This window comes from Bombus huntii, chromosome 1, assembly GCF_024542735.1.
Source record: "Bombus huntii isolate Logan2020A chromosome 1, iyBomHunt1.1, whole genome shotgun sequence".
Lineage (NCBI taxonomy): Eukaryota > Metazoa > Arthropoda > Insecta > Hymenoptera > Apidae > Bombus > Bombus huntii.
The window spans coordinates 2,752,267-2,767,745 of record NC_066238.1 but is presented as its reverse complement, the minus strand read 5'-3'; the positions used below and the strand labels follow the sequence as shown (position 1 = coordinate 2,767,745).

Here is a 15,479-nt window from a genome sequence, read left to right as displayed (position 1 = left end):
TACAGGAATCTGACAAACTTCATTTTACCAATTACGAGTTAAATCTTTGCGAAAGTTTATTGTTTTATTATATTAGTAATTTATTATTATTATTTCACACGATCTATTCTTGTTACGCTTACGCGAAACTGCAGGAGACAAACTCCTGATCGGTGTTGAGCGTGGCGTCGATCTCGGCGTCGATCCGGCCGATAGAAGTCCTGCGGGCCTCGTCAATCTTTGGCTCAAAACATTCTCTTTCCCTTCAGGCACTGAAACGTATTTAAACAAAATGACTTACAAACAGGCAGCTTTCCATATTTCTGACACGTATTTCAAGAACGTAGGTAGCAAACGTGTTTCTTATCGCGAGAAACTTCAATAAAATCAGAATCTGGCTGTACTCGAGACACGATTTACTTTGCAGATACAGTGGTAATTGAATAACACTTAAACCGAAGGTTTCACGTATTTGTATCACTTGACGTTTCCATATTGCCTTATTAAACGATCGTGAATTAAACACGAAATTACCATCTACTATTAGGCAGGCTGACGTGAATGCTTTTCCAAGGTCGTTATATGCCACGCATGTATATTCGCCCTCGTCTTCCGGATAAACATGTTGGATGCTCAGACGCGCGGTTTCTCCATCAAAGTCAGCGGAGAAATCGCCACCCATTTGTAGAATCTGAATGTGAATATTACAAGCAAGTAAGAATTATCATTACAGAGGCGATATAATCTTATATGAACTCGTAGTTTCTTTATTTTTCTGTATATATGTATTTTAATATTATTATTATTATAGTATTAGTTCATACAGTATAATGGGATATTAACACATATATAATACACTATCTCGGATGGGCTATATAATTCTAACACAGGGAATAACAATATATGAAATATATAGAATATTTCTAAATTTGTATGGAATGACATAATATGATACATAGAATATCTCTAATTTCGTATATGTATAATGGTATAATGTGGTATAAGGAAAGTTATTACTAGACCGCAAATGTTTATGCAATTATGGGAAATTCAAATATACAAAAATGTATAAAATTATAAAGTGTATAGTATAATATATATGAAAACATACAAAATGTATCTTTGAAGTAAAATTATATGAATTTCAAATTTACACGATCACATAAATTTCTATTTAGATTCTATTTCTTGAATTGCATAAAAATATCCATAAAAATACGGATGTATATGAAAATTTAACTATTATACTATATTATACTACATTTATATATATGTATTATAGAGTTTAATTTTCGTTTTACATTATACATACAGATTATACATAATCAGATATGAAAATGTTTTTTAGTTAGCAATTAATATTTACCTTCCCCCCACGTTCCCAACGCACCAATGGCGCCTCGGGAGTAGCGTGTACTTTGCATTCAAGGGTAACAGCGTCGCCGTCGCAGCATCTCAGATCTCGCAGCTCCCTCGTAACTATCGGCAAAGTCAGCACCTTTCTGCCAATTAAAATTCACAAGCGTCATTTAGTAAATACGATCAAGATATTAGTCAATATTAGCCGTTGTTTTATAAAACGTGGCGGAACTTGCCACGTGTCGCGTCATGTAACAGGATTTATCTACGCAGTAATCTAGATATGTACCACTTACCCGTGTGTGACCCCTGATTTCTTCATTTTCTCCTCTTTGCCTTGACCTGAAAGCATGATACATGTATTATCCTTTCGTCTAAGCAAATCGTCCATGCTTCTTTCGAATGCTAAACGTTACCTTTCGCGTATATCTGCAAAGAAATCACGGCTTTGGCCTCCCCATGGCAGTTCCGCGCTATTACGGAATACGTTCCCGTAAAGTCGAGTTTCGCGTACGGTATCTCCAGTCGATACTGAGGTCCTTCGCCGACCAGCCGGAAGTGGGCTGCGTCCCTGTAGTAATCAGGCTGTAAAAGAATGAAAATTGGAAACAAAATATAAATTGAGAAACGTTGAAGAAGTTGGAAACAGAGAGTGGCTCACGAAATTATTGATACAATTAAGAATTTGACAAAAATGTATGAAGTATAATAAGATAACATAAAGAACTTTTTATATAGTTGAGATTTTCAGCTAACAAAATGCTAAAAGATTAACCGTGTATTTCTAAATGAAAAATATGAAAAGGTCCTTGTTACATGGTATTGAAAAGTTCTATATATTTCACAAATCTTTCTTACATTCTCGATTAAGTCTGAATAATTTAGCGATTCGCTGGAGAATGTAGAACATGGAATTTGAAATACAGTAGAGCCCCATTTAATGGAGCGAAAGTTCAGTGTCTGATTGTTGCCGACTGAATCTACTTATCTGAACACGAACTGCTCTTATTTGTATCATAGATGGAGATCATAGATAGGATAGAAACTCAAGTTGTATGAACCGTGTATATTATGTATTTCTTTACAAGGTTCACAACGAATCACAAATTGATCAGTCTATGTAAAAATATTAATTTCTTCTTCACAAACGAAGCAACGTTTACAGTAAACGGATTAGATGGCTAAATAACGTTCTGATATTTTCTTTACGTTCGAGGGCATTTGAATAGCGCCATCAAGAACTTGAATATGTATTCGTTGCTCTTATCCACACGCACTCTGAAATCTCACGCTACTAAACGCAACTTTTATTGCTGACTTCGATAACACGTAATCTGAGTGCGTGTATAAATATCCAACGCAAACTCGTGCTGAAAGAGTCATAGAAGAAAAAAAGAGAAACGCCACGAAGTTTTAAGTCCAAAGGAACTTTACCCTGTTAATGAGAGCTGATCTCGAAGTACAACCTCGAAGTACAACCTCGACCTGAATACCGACATTTCCGTCACTTACGCCCACAGTGAGGTCACCCCTTGTGATCGAATCCATTATTTTTGTCGATTGTTTACAAAATCAACAAATTTATAAGTATTTTGCCACAGGTTTGGAAAATTTGCAATATTTTTACGACGTTTTATTCTTTCTGTGGTTTCCGAGGAAGAAATTATTATTTTCATTGTTTCTCTACATAATCTTCTGTTTTATAAATCTTTTGCTGCATTTGCAAAGCTTTTAATATTTCTTACAGCGTTGTGTCTCCTTTTCGATAACAGAAATTCTTCATAAATTTGGCAGCTTGACGAATCCGGGGTTAAAATCCAGTTGAAGAAAATGTTCTAGATACATAGAGGCAAAGTCAGGTAGAAAGAGAAGGAAGGGCAGTTGATAAAAGTAAGATGGGAAACGTCTTCGTCGGGGCTCTAGTCCATATAGGGAGCGAAAGTTGAACAGATCGTTCGAGACTGATCTCGTTGCTCGTATGACACGAGTGCCAACGCATATTACCGTTTTTTCATTACTAATTGCGCGTCTCTTCGCCAGACACGCCCTTCTTAAACCCTCGAAAATTAAGGTCGTTGAAAAAGAAAGACTCGATTGTTTCCTTTTTCGACCGAACCAATCTGAACATCCAGCGTTTCAACGCGCTTTAAGTTGCATTTAATCGTTCCGGACCTGACATCTCTAATATACCTTGGAATACTTTTCTCTGTCGTTAATAAATTTTATTTATCAAGTTCTCGTCTAGTTCCATTTAATATGATAAATCTTCGAAATACGTATTACGGGTTTCGATGTTTGTAAAAAAATTTGTCACGTGCTGAACACCGAAACTGACTTTGATTTATAACAACATGGTTGTCATCACGAAATGAAGTTTTCAGTATTTCTAATGCTCGAACTCGAATCGTGACATAATGGACCTTCTGAGACCCATCTGTCTTTCACCTGTCGCGGTTCGCCTACGATGAAATTTATGCGGACGACACTTCCCGTTACGGAAGAGAGGCGCCATAAACCGAAGCAGAGCCGGCTACTGCAAGGACTTCTTGCAATGTCATCTTATATAGATCTATATTTACGCGTGTAAAACAGATTGTCGACATACAAGAAATCTGTTTGCTGGTGGACATATAGAGAGCAGAAACTTTCCGAGTTTCTGAGAATATTTTTGTTTTATGGATTAATAGAGTATTATTTCTACGCTGTTCTACGATATACGTAAATAATATATTTAGAAAACTGTATTATTAATGTTAGAAATTCGTGGAACAATTTTTAATCAGCACGTATAGAGATAATATTTTCCTAGAGTATTATTTTCAATGTTTTTTAGAATATGTTTAAGTAATAAATTGATGTTTTCATTAAAATTTACGGTAAGAGTTTTAATCGTTATTTTTACATTCTTCTATACTTAAACGAAAATAAATTCTCGACCATGTTTTTATTAAAATGAATTTTTCACTGAATAGCTGATAAAAATAAACAGACTTTTTTGATAAACCTCAGACAGAAAATTAATATTCTTCACGGGATATTATTTGTAACTTTTTTAACAGTATACTTAATTCATACTTTAGACAATGATATTTTTATTAAAATGAATGTAATCGTTTTTAACGAACCTCAAGAAGTTGTTTGCACTTATGTCATTCGCCGTTAAGTTTCCATTTTGATGCCAATATTCATATATATATTTAGCAAATAAAAATATTATTAGACATTATTTACTAAATATATTCGTATATTTAATATATTCACCCGATAGAGGAAAAAGGAATCGTGACGTTGAAAACATAATTTTTCACGGTATCCAGAATTTTTTGATCAACGAGCATCGATCCCTATCGCGAAATCGCGACTCGTTTATCCCCATTTAGCAGCTGCAGCTGCACTGAAAACAAACTTGGACGTATTTGGCGGTGCACATTCGCAGTCGCGACGCGTCGCGTCCCTCCGATCGACGACGGGACGAAAGAACGAGAGAGGAAACTCGGACTCGGCCAACATTACGGCGAACAGGCGCTGACATTCGCGCTTAAGCGTCGACCAGTTCGATGAATGTCCTAACGAGCTCCGCTGAGATCGATGGATGACTCACGTCACAGAGATCACGGCTTTGAGATCTTACGATCCGATTAGATCCTCGATGATATTTCAATAAATTGGTCGTGGGTCGAACGATAGTTTTATCGATAAAAATAAGAAAAGTAGGTATTATCATTAGATGATAATGAGAATGATAACAAGTAAGACAGATTTATGGGAATTAGACGTCGAATGGAGGAAGTACAAGAGTAACATTATTACTAGAGAAGAATATTTTCATAGATATTGTGTGTTAATATTAATGTTAACATTAACGTGTTAATATTAGTATAGTGTAGATATTTGTGCAAATTTGTATCTTTAGGAGTATTCAATTTTTTTTTTTTTTTTTTCGAAGAAGTGAGATTTAAATAGAAGTTTGCTTTATTCTTTCAATGTTTTATATATTTATATATTTCATATGTTATTATATATTTCAATAATATTCTCATCCGGGTATTATATAATAATGATGACATATTCCCATAAGTAAGTGTCTGCAGTTTAGCTATTAGATACTAAATATGACAAATTTATGCAAATTAGGTGTCAAGCAAAGAAAAAAATCTAATAACATTTGTAAAGACCGTGCGAATATTTATACGAATGGTTTCATGGATTTATGCGGTCTCAAGTAGAAAAGAAAATAAAGGTGTTAGATGGAAACTACGTAAAAACGACATGACAGATTTATGTAAATTGGGTGTCAAGTACTGAAGAAAATTGATCATATTTCAAAAAGTAGAAACGCGACGGTAAAATTGATAATCGCATTTTAGAAAGACAAGCTAATTCTTATCAAGCACTACATTCATTACGCAAATACTAAACTTGGAATTTAGTACGAAGATTCAAAACGAAGCTCTGTGAAATAACTATAAAAAATATGCATTGGTTCGATTATTGATCATTAAAAAGATTCTAAAATTACGTAAATTTCTTGAAAGAATTTTTTATATCTTAGCTCTAAAAAGAATGCATTTGTAAGACGGTAAATTCATGCACATACTGATTCTTACAAGTAATTTTTCTAATTCTTCGAGCTTTCAAAAAGTGTTACAAAAATGCAGTGGGAAAATTTTGATAGATAACGCTACAAAAAGTACAAGTATATTATAAAAAGTATAGAAGATATGTTTCTGCTTACGTTCCGAATTTCCACATCGAATATATCCAAATCCGAAATAAGAGAGTCAGCGATACGAAGAATTAGCGTCCGAAAGATAAATGCCACTTTCTTCGTGAGATTTTCAACGAGTACTCAGAATGATCGAAATAAAAAATATCCATGTCACTTATCGATCTTAGAAGCTACGATCCAGAGGAATTGTAGGAGGACGAGTGGCTATTCGTTCGCCAAAGACACGCGACGACTGTTTTGCCGCCTTGTGCTATTGCACTACCGATCCATCGACGAAGAAAGTCAGCTTCGTCAGGATAAGTGGGGAGCCTCTTCTCTCTACGCTTTTCGATAATGCAGATATCCCTTTGTCACGCGGATACCATATACGCCTGTTTTTTCCGGTCACCAATCACTTCCGGTTTCCTTTTTGACTGCATATTAGCAACTTATGCTTTCACTTGTTGACAAATACATTTTTCGTATTATTTATCTATTATTTTTTGCGTGCCTCTTTCAATGTAAACACATTATATATTATACAAATAATAATGACACACACATATATGTATATATAATATTTATAACGTGAGAGTTAAGTAATTGAACATTCAAAGGACATAGGTATCGTACTTAATTAAAAAATCTCATTATTAGCACAAGATCTTCCGGTCATTTTTCATTTTGCTTCTAAGGAATGCTTAGCGTCAGACAGTGACGATGACGATTCAACGCTAGAATGACGTCAACGTGTTTAAAATTATTATTAATTAGCATTCGTTGACCGTAGTTTCGCGCGTGCTATCGCCAGAATAAACTCGGAAGAGTTCGTACGAAACTCGTATGAACACGTGAATGGAATATAACTGACAGTAGCTTGCAGTAACTGTTGAAAATGATAACGTGAGTTCGCGCTCGCCATCCATATGCAGATGCGCTAGTTACAATAAATAGTAACTAGAAGATAGTTCTAAATATAATCGACAGATTTAAGATATTCTTTTGTTTTTATCCCTAGTTCATGTAAGAAAGTGCAATAAAGGTTTCTAGCCTCGGAACGGCGTGATAGATTTATCCAAGGAATAAAATAATAGCTATTGTGATCCTACTTCTAAATACAGAAATAACAACAGTAGCATATTATTTCATCAAATCTTTCGTATCACTCCTATCAATCCGGTAAACGTTTATTACATCGAATTGGGTCATTTTTTTCTTTGTCAATAGTAGTACAATAAAATTCGATCTAGCTTTTCAGATAGCATTATCAATATGAAGTAGACAACTATACAAAGTACAACACCGTTCATGGATATCAGGACACTTGGATAACTTAAAGTTAAAGAAGAAAAAAAAGTAAAAAAATCACGAGGAAATTATTAAAACCTTTATTTTAATTCATACGAGTTTTATCGACTTAATGCGATAAAATTAATTTTCTTCCGCGTCTATATTTGTCGCATTTTTTCGATCGTTGTTTTGATATTCATACGATTGCTGTGTGAATGATTTCATAATTTCGATCCTTGAAATTTCCCATTTAATTCATCTCGAACTTTTCAATGGAATTTTGGGCCCTTCGTGAGCGAACTACGATAGGTGAGGGGGCAAGTAACACGATATTATTAATTTATTATAACGATTGTAATAAATAGTTTCAACAAATTATTTCTATGCGCATCTCCAACTTCATTTTGCGCGAAAACAAAATTTCGATCAATTAATCGTTTTTTTGAAAATCCTAATTAATTACATTTTGCATAAAGCTATACTAACAATCATAGTAACCAAAGCGAATCTACTGTTATTTTCTCTAAAATAGTGTTTTGCGTTTATCGTTGCAAGAATTTTCACTTAATTATGAAACTAAAGTTCGATCAACTACGAAACTAAATGTATGATACGTTCAAAAATTGAAATATGCGTCAAATTCAAATTCTCAACTCAAAATCTTGACTAATGATTTCCACTGCGCTATGATTTTCACTCCGTTGTGTAACAGGTGTCTCAGCAGTCGTGAACGCCAGTGTAGTTCGAAGTAGTTTCATCCGTTCAGTGATCAGACTGCACTGACCGCAGTAACAAGATTCCCTGGGCCCTGGACGATTCCCATTGTCATTGGGACCTTCCACGCGATTGAGCAATAAATTTCTCTCTTTCTCCTGAAGCCGGGTGTCTAACCTCACGTAACTTACTATTACCTTTTAAAGAGCCGTCTGATATCAATGCCGTTTCCCCGACGCATATAATGCTTGGCCCATTTATGGGCATAATGCGGTATGTTACGTTGTCATTTCTTTTTCGCAATCACCTTGACCCACATCATGGATCAACTCGGCATTAGGGACACGTCATTTCACCAATTGCACAACGTTTCTCTCTTTCTTTTTCTCCATCGTTCCCTGTCCGTTCGATCAACCACCCGCCGATCCGTAGATGTCTATCCGATACGTATCGATTTGTACGAAAGATCGACTCGAGCCTGGATTTTATACGATTTTTCTTTCAATTTTTGATCGACATTGTTTAAGAAGATTGGGGCTAGTGGTGACGAAGGATGACAAATGGTAAAGGCCGAAGGAAAGTTGAGTCATTGATTTGTTCGAAAGCGCAGAGTAAAGTTTCATGCTGGTCGCGTGGCGAACGTGCTTCGTAAAATCTTTTCCCACGTTTTTATCGCTGCTTGTGATTTATGACTTTTCTTGATCGTTATGCAATCGGTATATACTCGATATGTGAATTTGAATGAAATTTATATGGGAGATCGTATAGCAGGGAGTACTATTTGATACGCATTTCTTTTCTACCGATGATTGCACGTGCCAACCAGGGGCGAGAAGAGCTTCCAAACATGGGGGTTGAAGCTATAACTATTAGAGTACGGATGTTTACACAAATGTATCATTTTATAAAATAGATTATGCACTCGTAATCTAAACAAAGATTTGTTTCGTCTATTAAATTACATATTTCGTCTATTAAAGTAAGTAAATTTACTTTTTCGTCTCATCTTTTAAATCAAGTTCCATCCAAGTCTTTGATATAAAATTTAAAAAAAGCAAATTTCTTACATCGTTGAATTTCCTTCGTGTAGATTATTTACATTTTCAAATTAAATGTCTCTCATATGCGTCTTATATATTTCTGCATCTTTAAAATCATAAACACCCGCGATCTAATAATAATTGTTTACTGTGATTTTAAACGTAAAGATAAGCATACGAACAATGTCCAGATTGTTTGAACAAAATTATTTATTTTAAACATAAAAATTATGTAAGATTAAAAGAAATGAATAAAAAATCTTACCCTGAGAAAATCGCGCAGCCACATCACTTCCGGTTTCGGATCACCCACCACCTCACAGGATATAATAACATTGTCGCCTTCAATCGCCTCGGTAGACAGTGGTTTTGTGACGAAGAGAGGTTCCTTCGAGTATCTACAAATTTTTAGCATGAGAAAATACAATTAATTCAGTTATGTAAATGTAAAATGATCTTCATTCGACTGATTGTTATACAGAACTTACGGTATGTCTGGCGTGGACACTATCGTTACAGTTGGCACTCCTTCAGCGGACATCTCGTCATCTTGCGTTTCAGTGCCAATAATGGATACTCTTGTCGAAGTCTCGGCAAAGCCAACCTCGTTTGTAGCTGTACAACAATAAACGCCAGCATCCCTTTGAGTGACCTTGGCCAAGCACAGCTCGACGGTACCATCGTGGTTCAAGGTCATTACAGCTCTTCTGCTTGGACGTAAACGTATTCCGTCGCGATGCCTAAACAGATGATTCAGTTTCAAGATTCACTCTTCGGCATCGATACATGTCGATGACATATTTTATATTTCGATATTTTGATCAATTATTTTATTTATTTAAAATCTCGTTTATTTCCGAGAATATCATTTACGCTTCAGACGAGATATTTCCTGCGCTCTTTCATTAATCTAACAAGATATCTTATCCACAGATTTAGATAAAAAGGTATTCGAATTGAGATATATCGTCGTCTCGAATGTACAAGGGTTAAAATAACTGTGTTTTATTTCTCTTTTGTAGAAAACGATATTGAATCTTAGATATTGTGAAACGATTATAATTTTAGACGATGTTGCCAAAGCAGCATTAAAATTAGAGAGAAAAAAGAAAAAAGACAGGCGAATATCTCTTTTATCTAGAGTTACATAAATCAAATTACGTCGCCAGATATCTCGTTCTTGATCAACTGCTTCTCAAGCTTATTATTTTATTATTATTATGGAAATAACTCTTTTATAGTTTTTATAGTATTATTAAACCGTGAAAATTTGGTCGATATCGTGATTGCTAAGTTGGATATTTACCATACGATGCCAACACTGGGATAAGCTTCTATTTGAGCTGTCATCCGCAGATCTCCGCCTAGTTTCACGGTATAAACAGCGTCAAGGCCACACAGGAATTCTGGAGCAATGTAAGCGCGAATTCCTTTGTCTACTACCAGGATACATCGACAGGACACCGAACCACTCGCGTTCTTCGCCATAACCATGTAACAGCCGGAATCTTCCAACATGGAGTGAATAATCTCCAGGGTGTGGAAGTTCGAATCATTGTTCCAGAATACGTGACGTTCTTCGAGAAAGTAGGAATGTCTTTAATCTGTTGAAAATATTACGAACTAGGAAAACATTGGCAAAGCATATTTACCATCTTGTCGAATCTCTTCGGTATCCTTATACCACGTGACTTCTGGAGCCGGATATCCTGTCACTTGACACGTGAGTCTAACTGGAAAGGATGCTTGAACTCTTCTATCTCGAACTCTCATTGTGAATTGCGGTGGTCTGTCTTCCGTTTCGTCTCCCAAGCCTCTGCGTATCAACGTGGAAGTTTCATTTTAATAATTAAAATTATTAAAATTATATTAAAATTATTTAAAATCATTCCAACAGAGATTAGAGAAAGATAAAAAAACATGATTGAAAATTTACATTTCGTATTTCCCATCTTCGCTTGTTGAAATTAGAAAATTTAATTATAATATTGCGAAAGAGTGATAGATAGACCGCTAAGACTTATGCAAATTTATAGTTTCATTAACACTCACGATAGAAATAGATAGAAAATTATAGAAATATAGAGAATCCGATAGAATATGAAACTTAAATAGGTTTCACTTTGTAAATAGAAACTGTCTCAATAAATACTTCAACAAATATTTTGCCATGGATATGTGACATACTTTTATACATCACATGTATTTTCTACATATTTGTATAATGCTTGAAATTCCTCGTAAATGAATAAACAAAAATCCATAGTATTATCATAATATTTACAATTAACTGTTACGTAAATTTTCTATTAATTTAGACTAACTGATTTCATATGGGTTACTCATACCTCGATCTAAGTTTCTCATCAGCCTCAATGATCTTGGGATCGTTAACAACGAGTACCCTAGCGAACGACGAAACCTTTCCAATCGAATTACTCGCTTCGCAAACGTATCTGCCACTGTCGATTTCCTGAACATTTTCAATCGTCAAACAACACCTGGTTGCACTGTGATAAATCGACAATCTAGAGTCACCGTTGGCATCAATTTCCATCGATTCGTGGTACCATTTTATGTCTACCTTCGAATCAGCCCGTATCTACAAAATTTTACACAGATTCATAAATCTCTCGCAAGATTCTGACCGATAGTATGGAAACCTCGAATGAGGATCTGTAGCAAATTTTGATCAAAGTCGAATCGACCATATAGTAAGATTCTACAGTCTCTGTAATTCGTTTTAACGCACACAGGTTGCAGATATTTCGTGGAAAATCGATGTAATATTGAACGCAAGAAGCACGTTATATATTTGAAACTTATGGAAAAAAATAATTAAAACTTCGTTTTTTCTTCAAATATGTTAATTGAGCCGCTCAAAAGCCGCGTTGATCAACTCTATAAATCAAAAAGAAGGAAAAAATATCATGTTGCAAATAAATGCTATTTCTTTTAAATTAACTTTGGGGTGTCATCTTCTCGTAATAAATGAACTCGTGCAAATAGGTAATTTGTTTTTCGAGAATTAGTCATTAATAACGTACTTATGCAATGAAATTGAAAATTAATAAAAGCTGAGTTGATCAATCTGGCCTCTAAGGTACTCGAATGTGCTCTATATCCTTTTTCGAGGTTTCTGTTTGATGGTAAACATTCATCGAGTACGTGTATTGAATTTAATAGTAAATAGAGCGGAATAAAAGCAGGAAACGAACGATTGACTAATAATAGCGCACTTGCCTCGCATTCCAATTTGACTGTGGCCCCCTCGAGCACTTTGAGCTGACCTGGCAAAATCTTCGTGAACTCCGGAAGATCGACGATTTCGCTGACCTTGACGGAATTCGTCATAGTGACGGACTCGCCCCATCCATAACGGTTCCTTGGCGTTACTTGGAACTTGTACTCGCCACCGGGTTTCAGATTGAACGCGTCGAACGCGTTGATTGGTGTCATACCCAGCTGATAGTGAAATCAATTTAATCTCGTTTCTCAATTTGATTTGATGAAATAAGAAAATTGGTCACGAAACAGAATTGAAGATAAACATATGAAATTTCAATTCACTCGGATGTAAGATTGTTCATGCAAACAAAATCTTCAATTTGAGGAAATTACGGACAAAGTTAACGCCTTATATATAGGAAACCGTGTGCCTTCAAGCAATAAGGTACGTATTTTATTAAAGGTAGCTATAAAACTTTGGAAATCTGTGATAAAATTTTCTATGTAAAAGAAAAATACACTTGATCCACTTTTTCATTAATTGCAAGGGAAATTTGTGCGAAATACCGTGTTTTTACACGTATCACAATTTGTCAAATTGAGACCAGGGACATACGAGACTGCAGGAATAAAAGAGAACTTACGATCAAGATTTGTTAGTATGGTTTGGCTACAAGTTAAAGTAACAGAGATATTTCTTACTATATAGATTCCTTAAAAAGTGGCAGATTGTAACAGAGAAAAGATTTATGTTACTACGCAAAGATGCATCGTAGTTTTAAAGTATCAGACCTCGAACTGTCAAGAAGTTCATCGTGTCCAATGTTGCACAATTTTCGAAAATGAATCCTAAACTTCATACAGATTCTATCAGCTGATCTTCAAATAGCGTTAACAGATTCTTAAATTTTAGTTTTTAACATTGTAATTCTATCTTACTATCTTTAGCATTTACTGCTTGACTTCTCAAGATCTGATATCAAAAGAACGATAAATAATATCGACGATACCTCGACCCATCGTGCGCCACCGTCACTGCCCAGCAACCAAGCGTCGACTTTGTATGCGATGACAGGCGCTGGTCCTCTCCTTTCTGCTTTTCCCCAACTCAAAGACAACCAGTTCTTTCCTCCGTCAACTACCACCGGTTCGCTCGTAATTGGTCCTGGAACATCTAAAGGAAACAATTTACTCTCACTCATTGCTACATCTTCCTACAAATTTTTATAAAATTTTCGTACAAATATAACAAGTTTGGAGCACTGCTCGCTTTCTAAACGAAATAAATATTTTCGTACATTTTTCTGACAAATAAAAATATTATAATGATAAACATCATTTCTAATATAATTAATTATGTGTTATAGTTTCAATAATATACAATGGTATTATTATAAATGAAATATTCAGTTTTACTCGAGGAAGTTGTTATTTTTTTTTGAATTTATGACATGCTCTAAACTTTTGAGTATCAGTAACATTAAATTATTTTGCAGTACACTTTTCACGGTTACAGGTTTCAGGTAATTTTACGCAAATCCAGCTGACCTCTATGTCCATACAAATATTCCAAAAAATCGATGATCAAGCAATCCTTATCAGACCACGATCGTCTCAGACGAGAAATCGTCGTGTCTTCATCGTTGTTCGCGACGATTCCATGATCGTGAGGCTTCATCCTCGTACTAATTTCACCTCACGTTTCATTACAGCTTTTCAGCGATAAAAATCACATTCTCCTTCCCTCGATTAATGATATTACTCACGAATCGATCTTGAATCATCATCGAGAAATACGAAAGTTATGATTCGATAAAATTATTCCTTATACGAACGTTCGCGAAATTGTTACTTTGGCGAGTAGCGTTTCAAGGAAGAAATTAAAAAAATGTCAAGGTTTTTATTTTTTTCTGGTGACTTCAAGGCTCGTAAAAAAAGTGGGGCATACGAGATGACTCGCGTCCCGACGCCGACTGAATTTTGAATTTGTGGATACACGAGGATGTTGGAGGGAGGCGAATAAGCAAGGCAAACGAAAATAACTCAACACGAGAGAGGTGTTTCCACCAGAACTTAGGTAAGTACAGGTGTCGTAGGTGTTGTAGGTGATGTCGTCACACGTTTGCTTGTCGTTACACGATCGTTATATATTTCGTTGGAATTGTGTCACTTATTTCAGCCGAGTCGTTCATAAATCGTAACGGCATCCCCTTTCTTTCGTAATTTCTCGTTAATTTGTTTCGTTTTGTTACGTCCTGACGATAATATCGTTGATGTTTTGCTGTTACATTGATTTGTTGGCAATTGTATAGTCAGCTAAGAGACGACATTGACGATGATTTAGATCAACAGCTGTTTGTCTTTTGCCATATTGGATAACAGTTTGAAGGTAGCAACTTGTCAATATGTTGTATTATATTATCCTGTATTACAGTTAACTGCATTTCGTGTGTATTATCATAATGTCAATTATTGTGAAACGATCATTAAGTAATCGTTACACTGGTATTTATTTGTAATTTTTATTTGCAATACTTCTCTGTTCCTCGTTTAGCTTCACAATGAAAAAATGCATTTAGTAATTTTACGATTAGTTTTTTGCAATTTCTCTATGCTTAAATGTTTAAAGTCCAAAATAATTGTCATGCTCTTATCAGACGATAATACGATTGTAATGTTTTTTTCCTCGTTCTTCATTTTTATCTTCTTTTCTTTTTTTTTTTTTTTTTTTTTTTTTGAAGAAAAGTGCAATTGACGTTTACTCGTTGTTGGTAAATTTACTACGTGTAATACAATTTTCATGCGATTGTTAGAATAGAGTAACTTACGTTTGCAACTGTTCATTTACTCTTTTCATTCTGTTCATGAACTTCTACAATTTTTCCAACGTTGTTAAGCGCTTCAATTTTTAGGAAAGAGATTTTTGAAAGCGTTGTATCTAATATTACAAATTCCGTAATCCGATCTAGGATGTTTATTTATTGAACGGCCTACTTTGTAGGAATCAGCTGTTCCCACAATTTGCTATGTTTATTTTTGCACGTTTTCTGGCGTTTGCAGGAAGTACGTTGTACATTATGATTAAAAAATTCACCAAACTGTTTAACCCTTACATTTCATATAAAATATTTAAGCGATGTTACAAATATTTAAATAATATA

At 34.9% G+C, this 15,479-nt stretch overlaps 1 protein-coding gene across 12 annotated transcripts in view; it reads right to left on the bottom strand.

Moving 5' to 3' along the window:
* LOC126871375 (titin homolog) overlaps positions 1 to 15,479 on the bottom strand; it is a 74,434-nt gene that overhangs the window by 14,242 nt on the left and 44,713 nt on the right. For 9 of the 12 annotated variants that reach the window (XM_050630171.1, XM_050630136.1, XM_050630146.1 and 6 more), the window contains 12 exons: positions 13,329 to 13,492; positions 12,334 to 12,555; positions 11,439 to 11,692; positions 10,743 to 10,906; positions 10,397 to 10,667; positions 9,579 to 9,830; positions 9,356 to 9,488; positions 1,755 to 1,923; positions 1,635 to 1,680; positions 1,346 to 1,481; positions 514 to 670; positions 123 to 251 (listed from right to left, as the gene is read on the bottom strand). In XM_050630171.1, coding sequence (XP_050486128.1) covers positions 123 to 251; positions 514 to 670; positions 1,346 to 1,481; positions 1,635 to 1,680; positions 1,755 to 1,923; positions 9,356 to 9,488; positions 9,579 to 9,830; positions 10,397 to 10,667; positions 10,743 to 10,906; positions 11,439 to 11,692; positions 12,334 to 12,555; positions 13,329 to 13,492 — 2,097 coding nt within the window. Of the gene's footprint in view, positions 1 to 122; positions 252 to 513; positions 671 to 1,345; positions 1,482 to 1,634; positions 1,681 to 1,754; positions 1,924 to 7,411; positions 8,529 to 8,551; positions 8,917 to 9,355; positions 9,489 to 9,578; positions 9,831 to 10,396; positions 10,668 to 10,742; positions 10,907 to 11,438; positions 11,693 to 12,333; positions 12,556 to 13,328; positions 13,493 to 15,479 lie in introns of those variants that run through there. The other 3 variants (XR_007691645.1, XM_050630189.1, XM_050630202.1) reach the window with 3 other exon arrangements.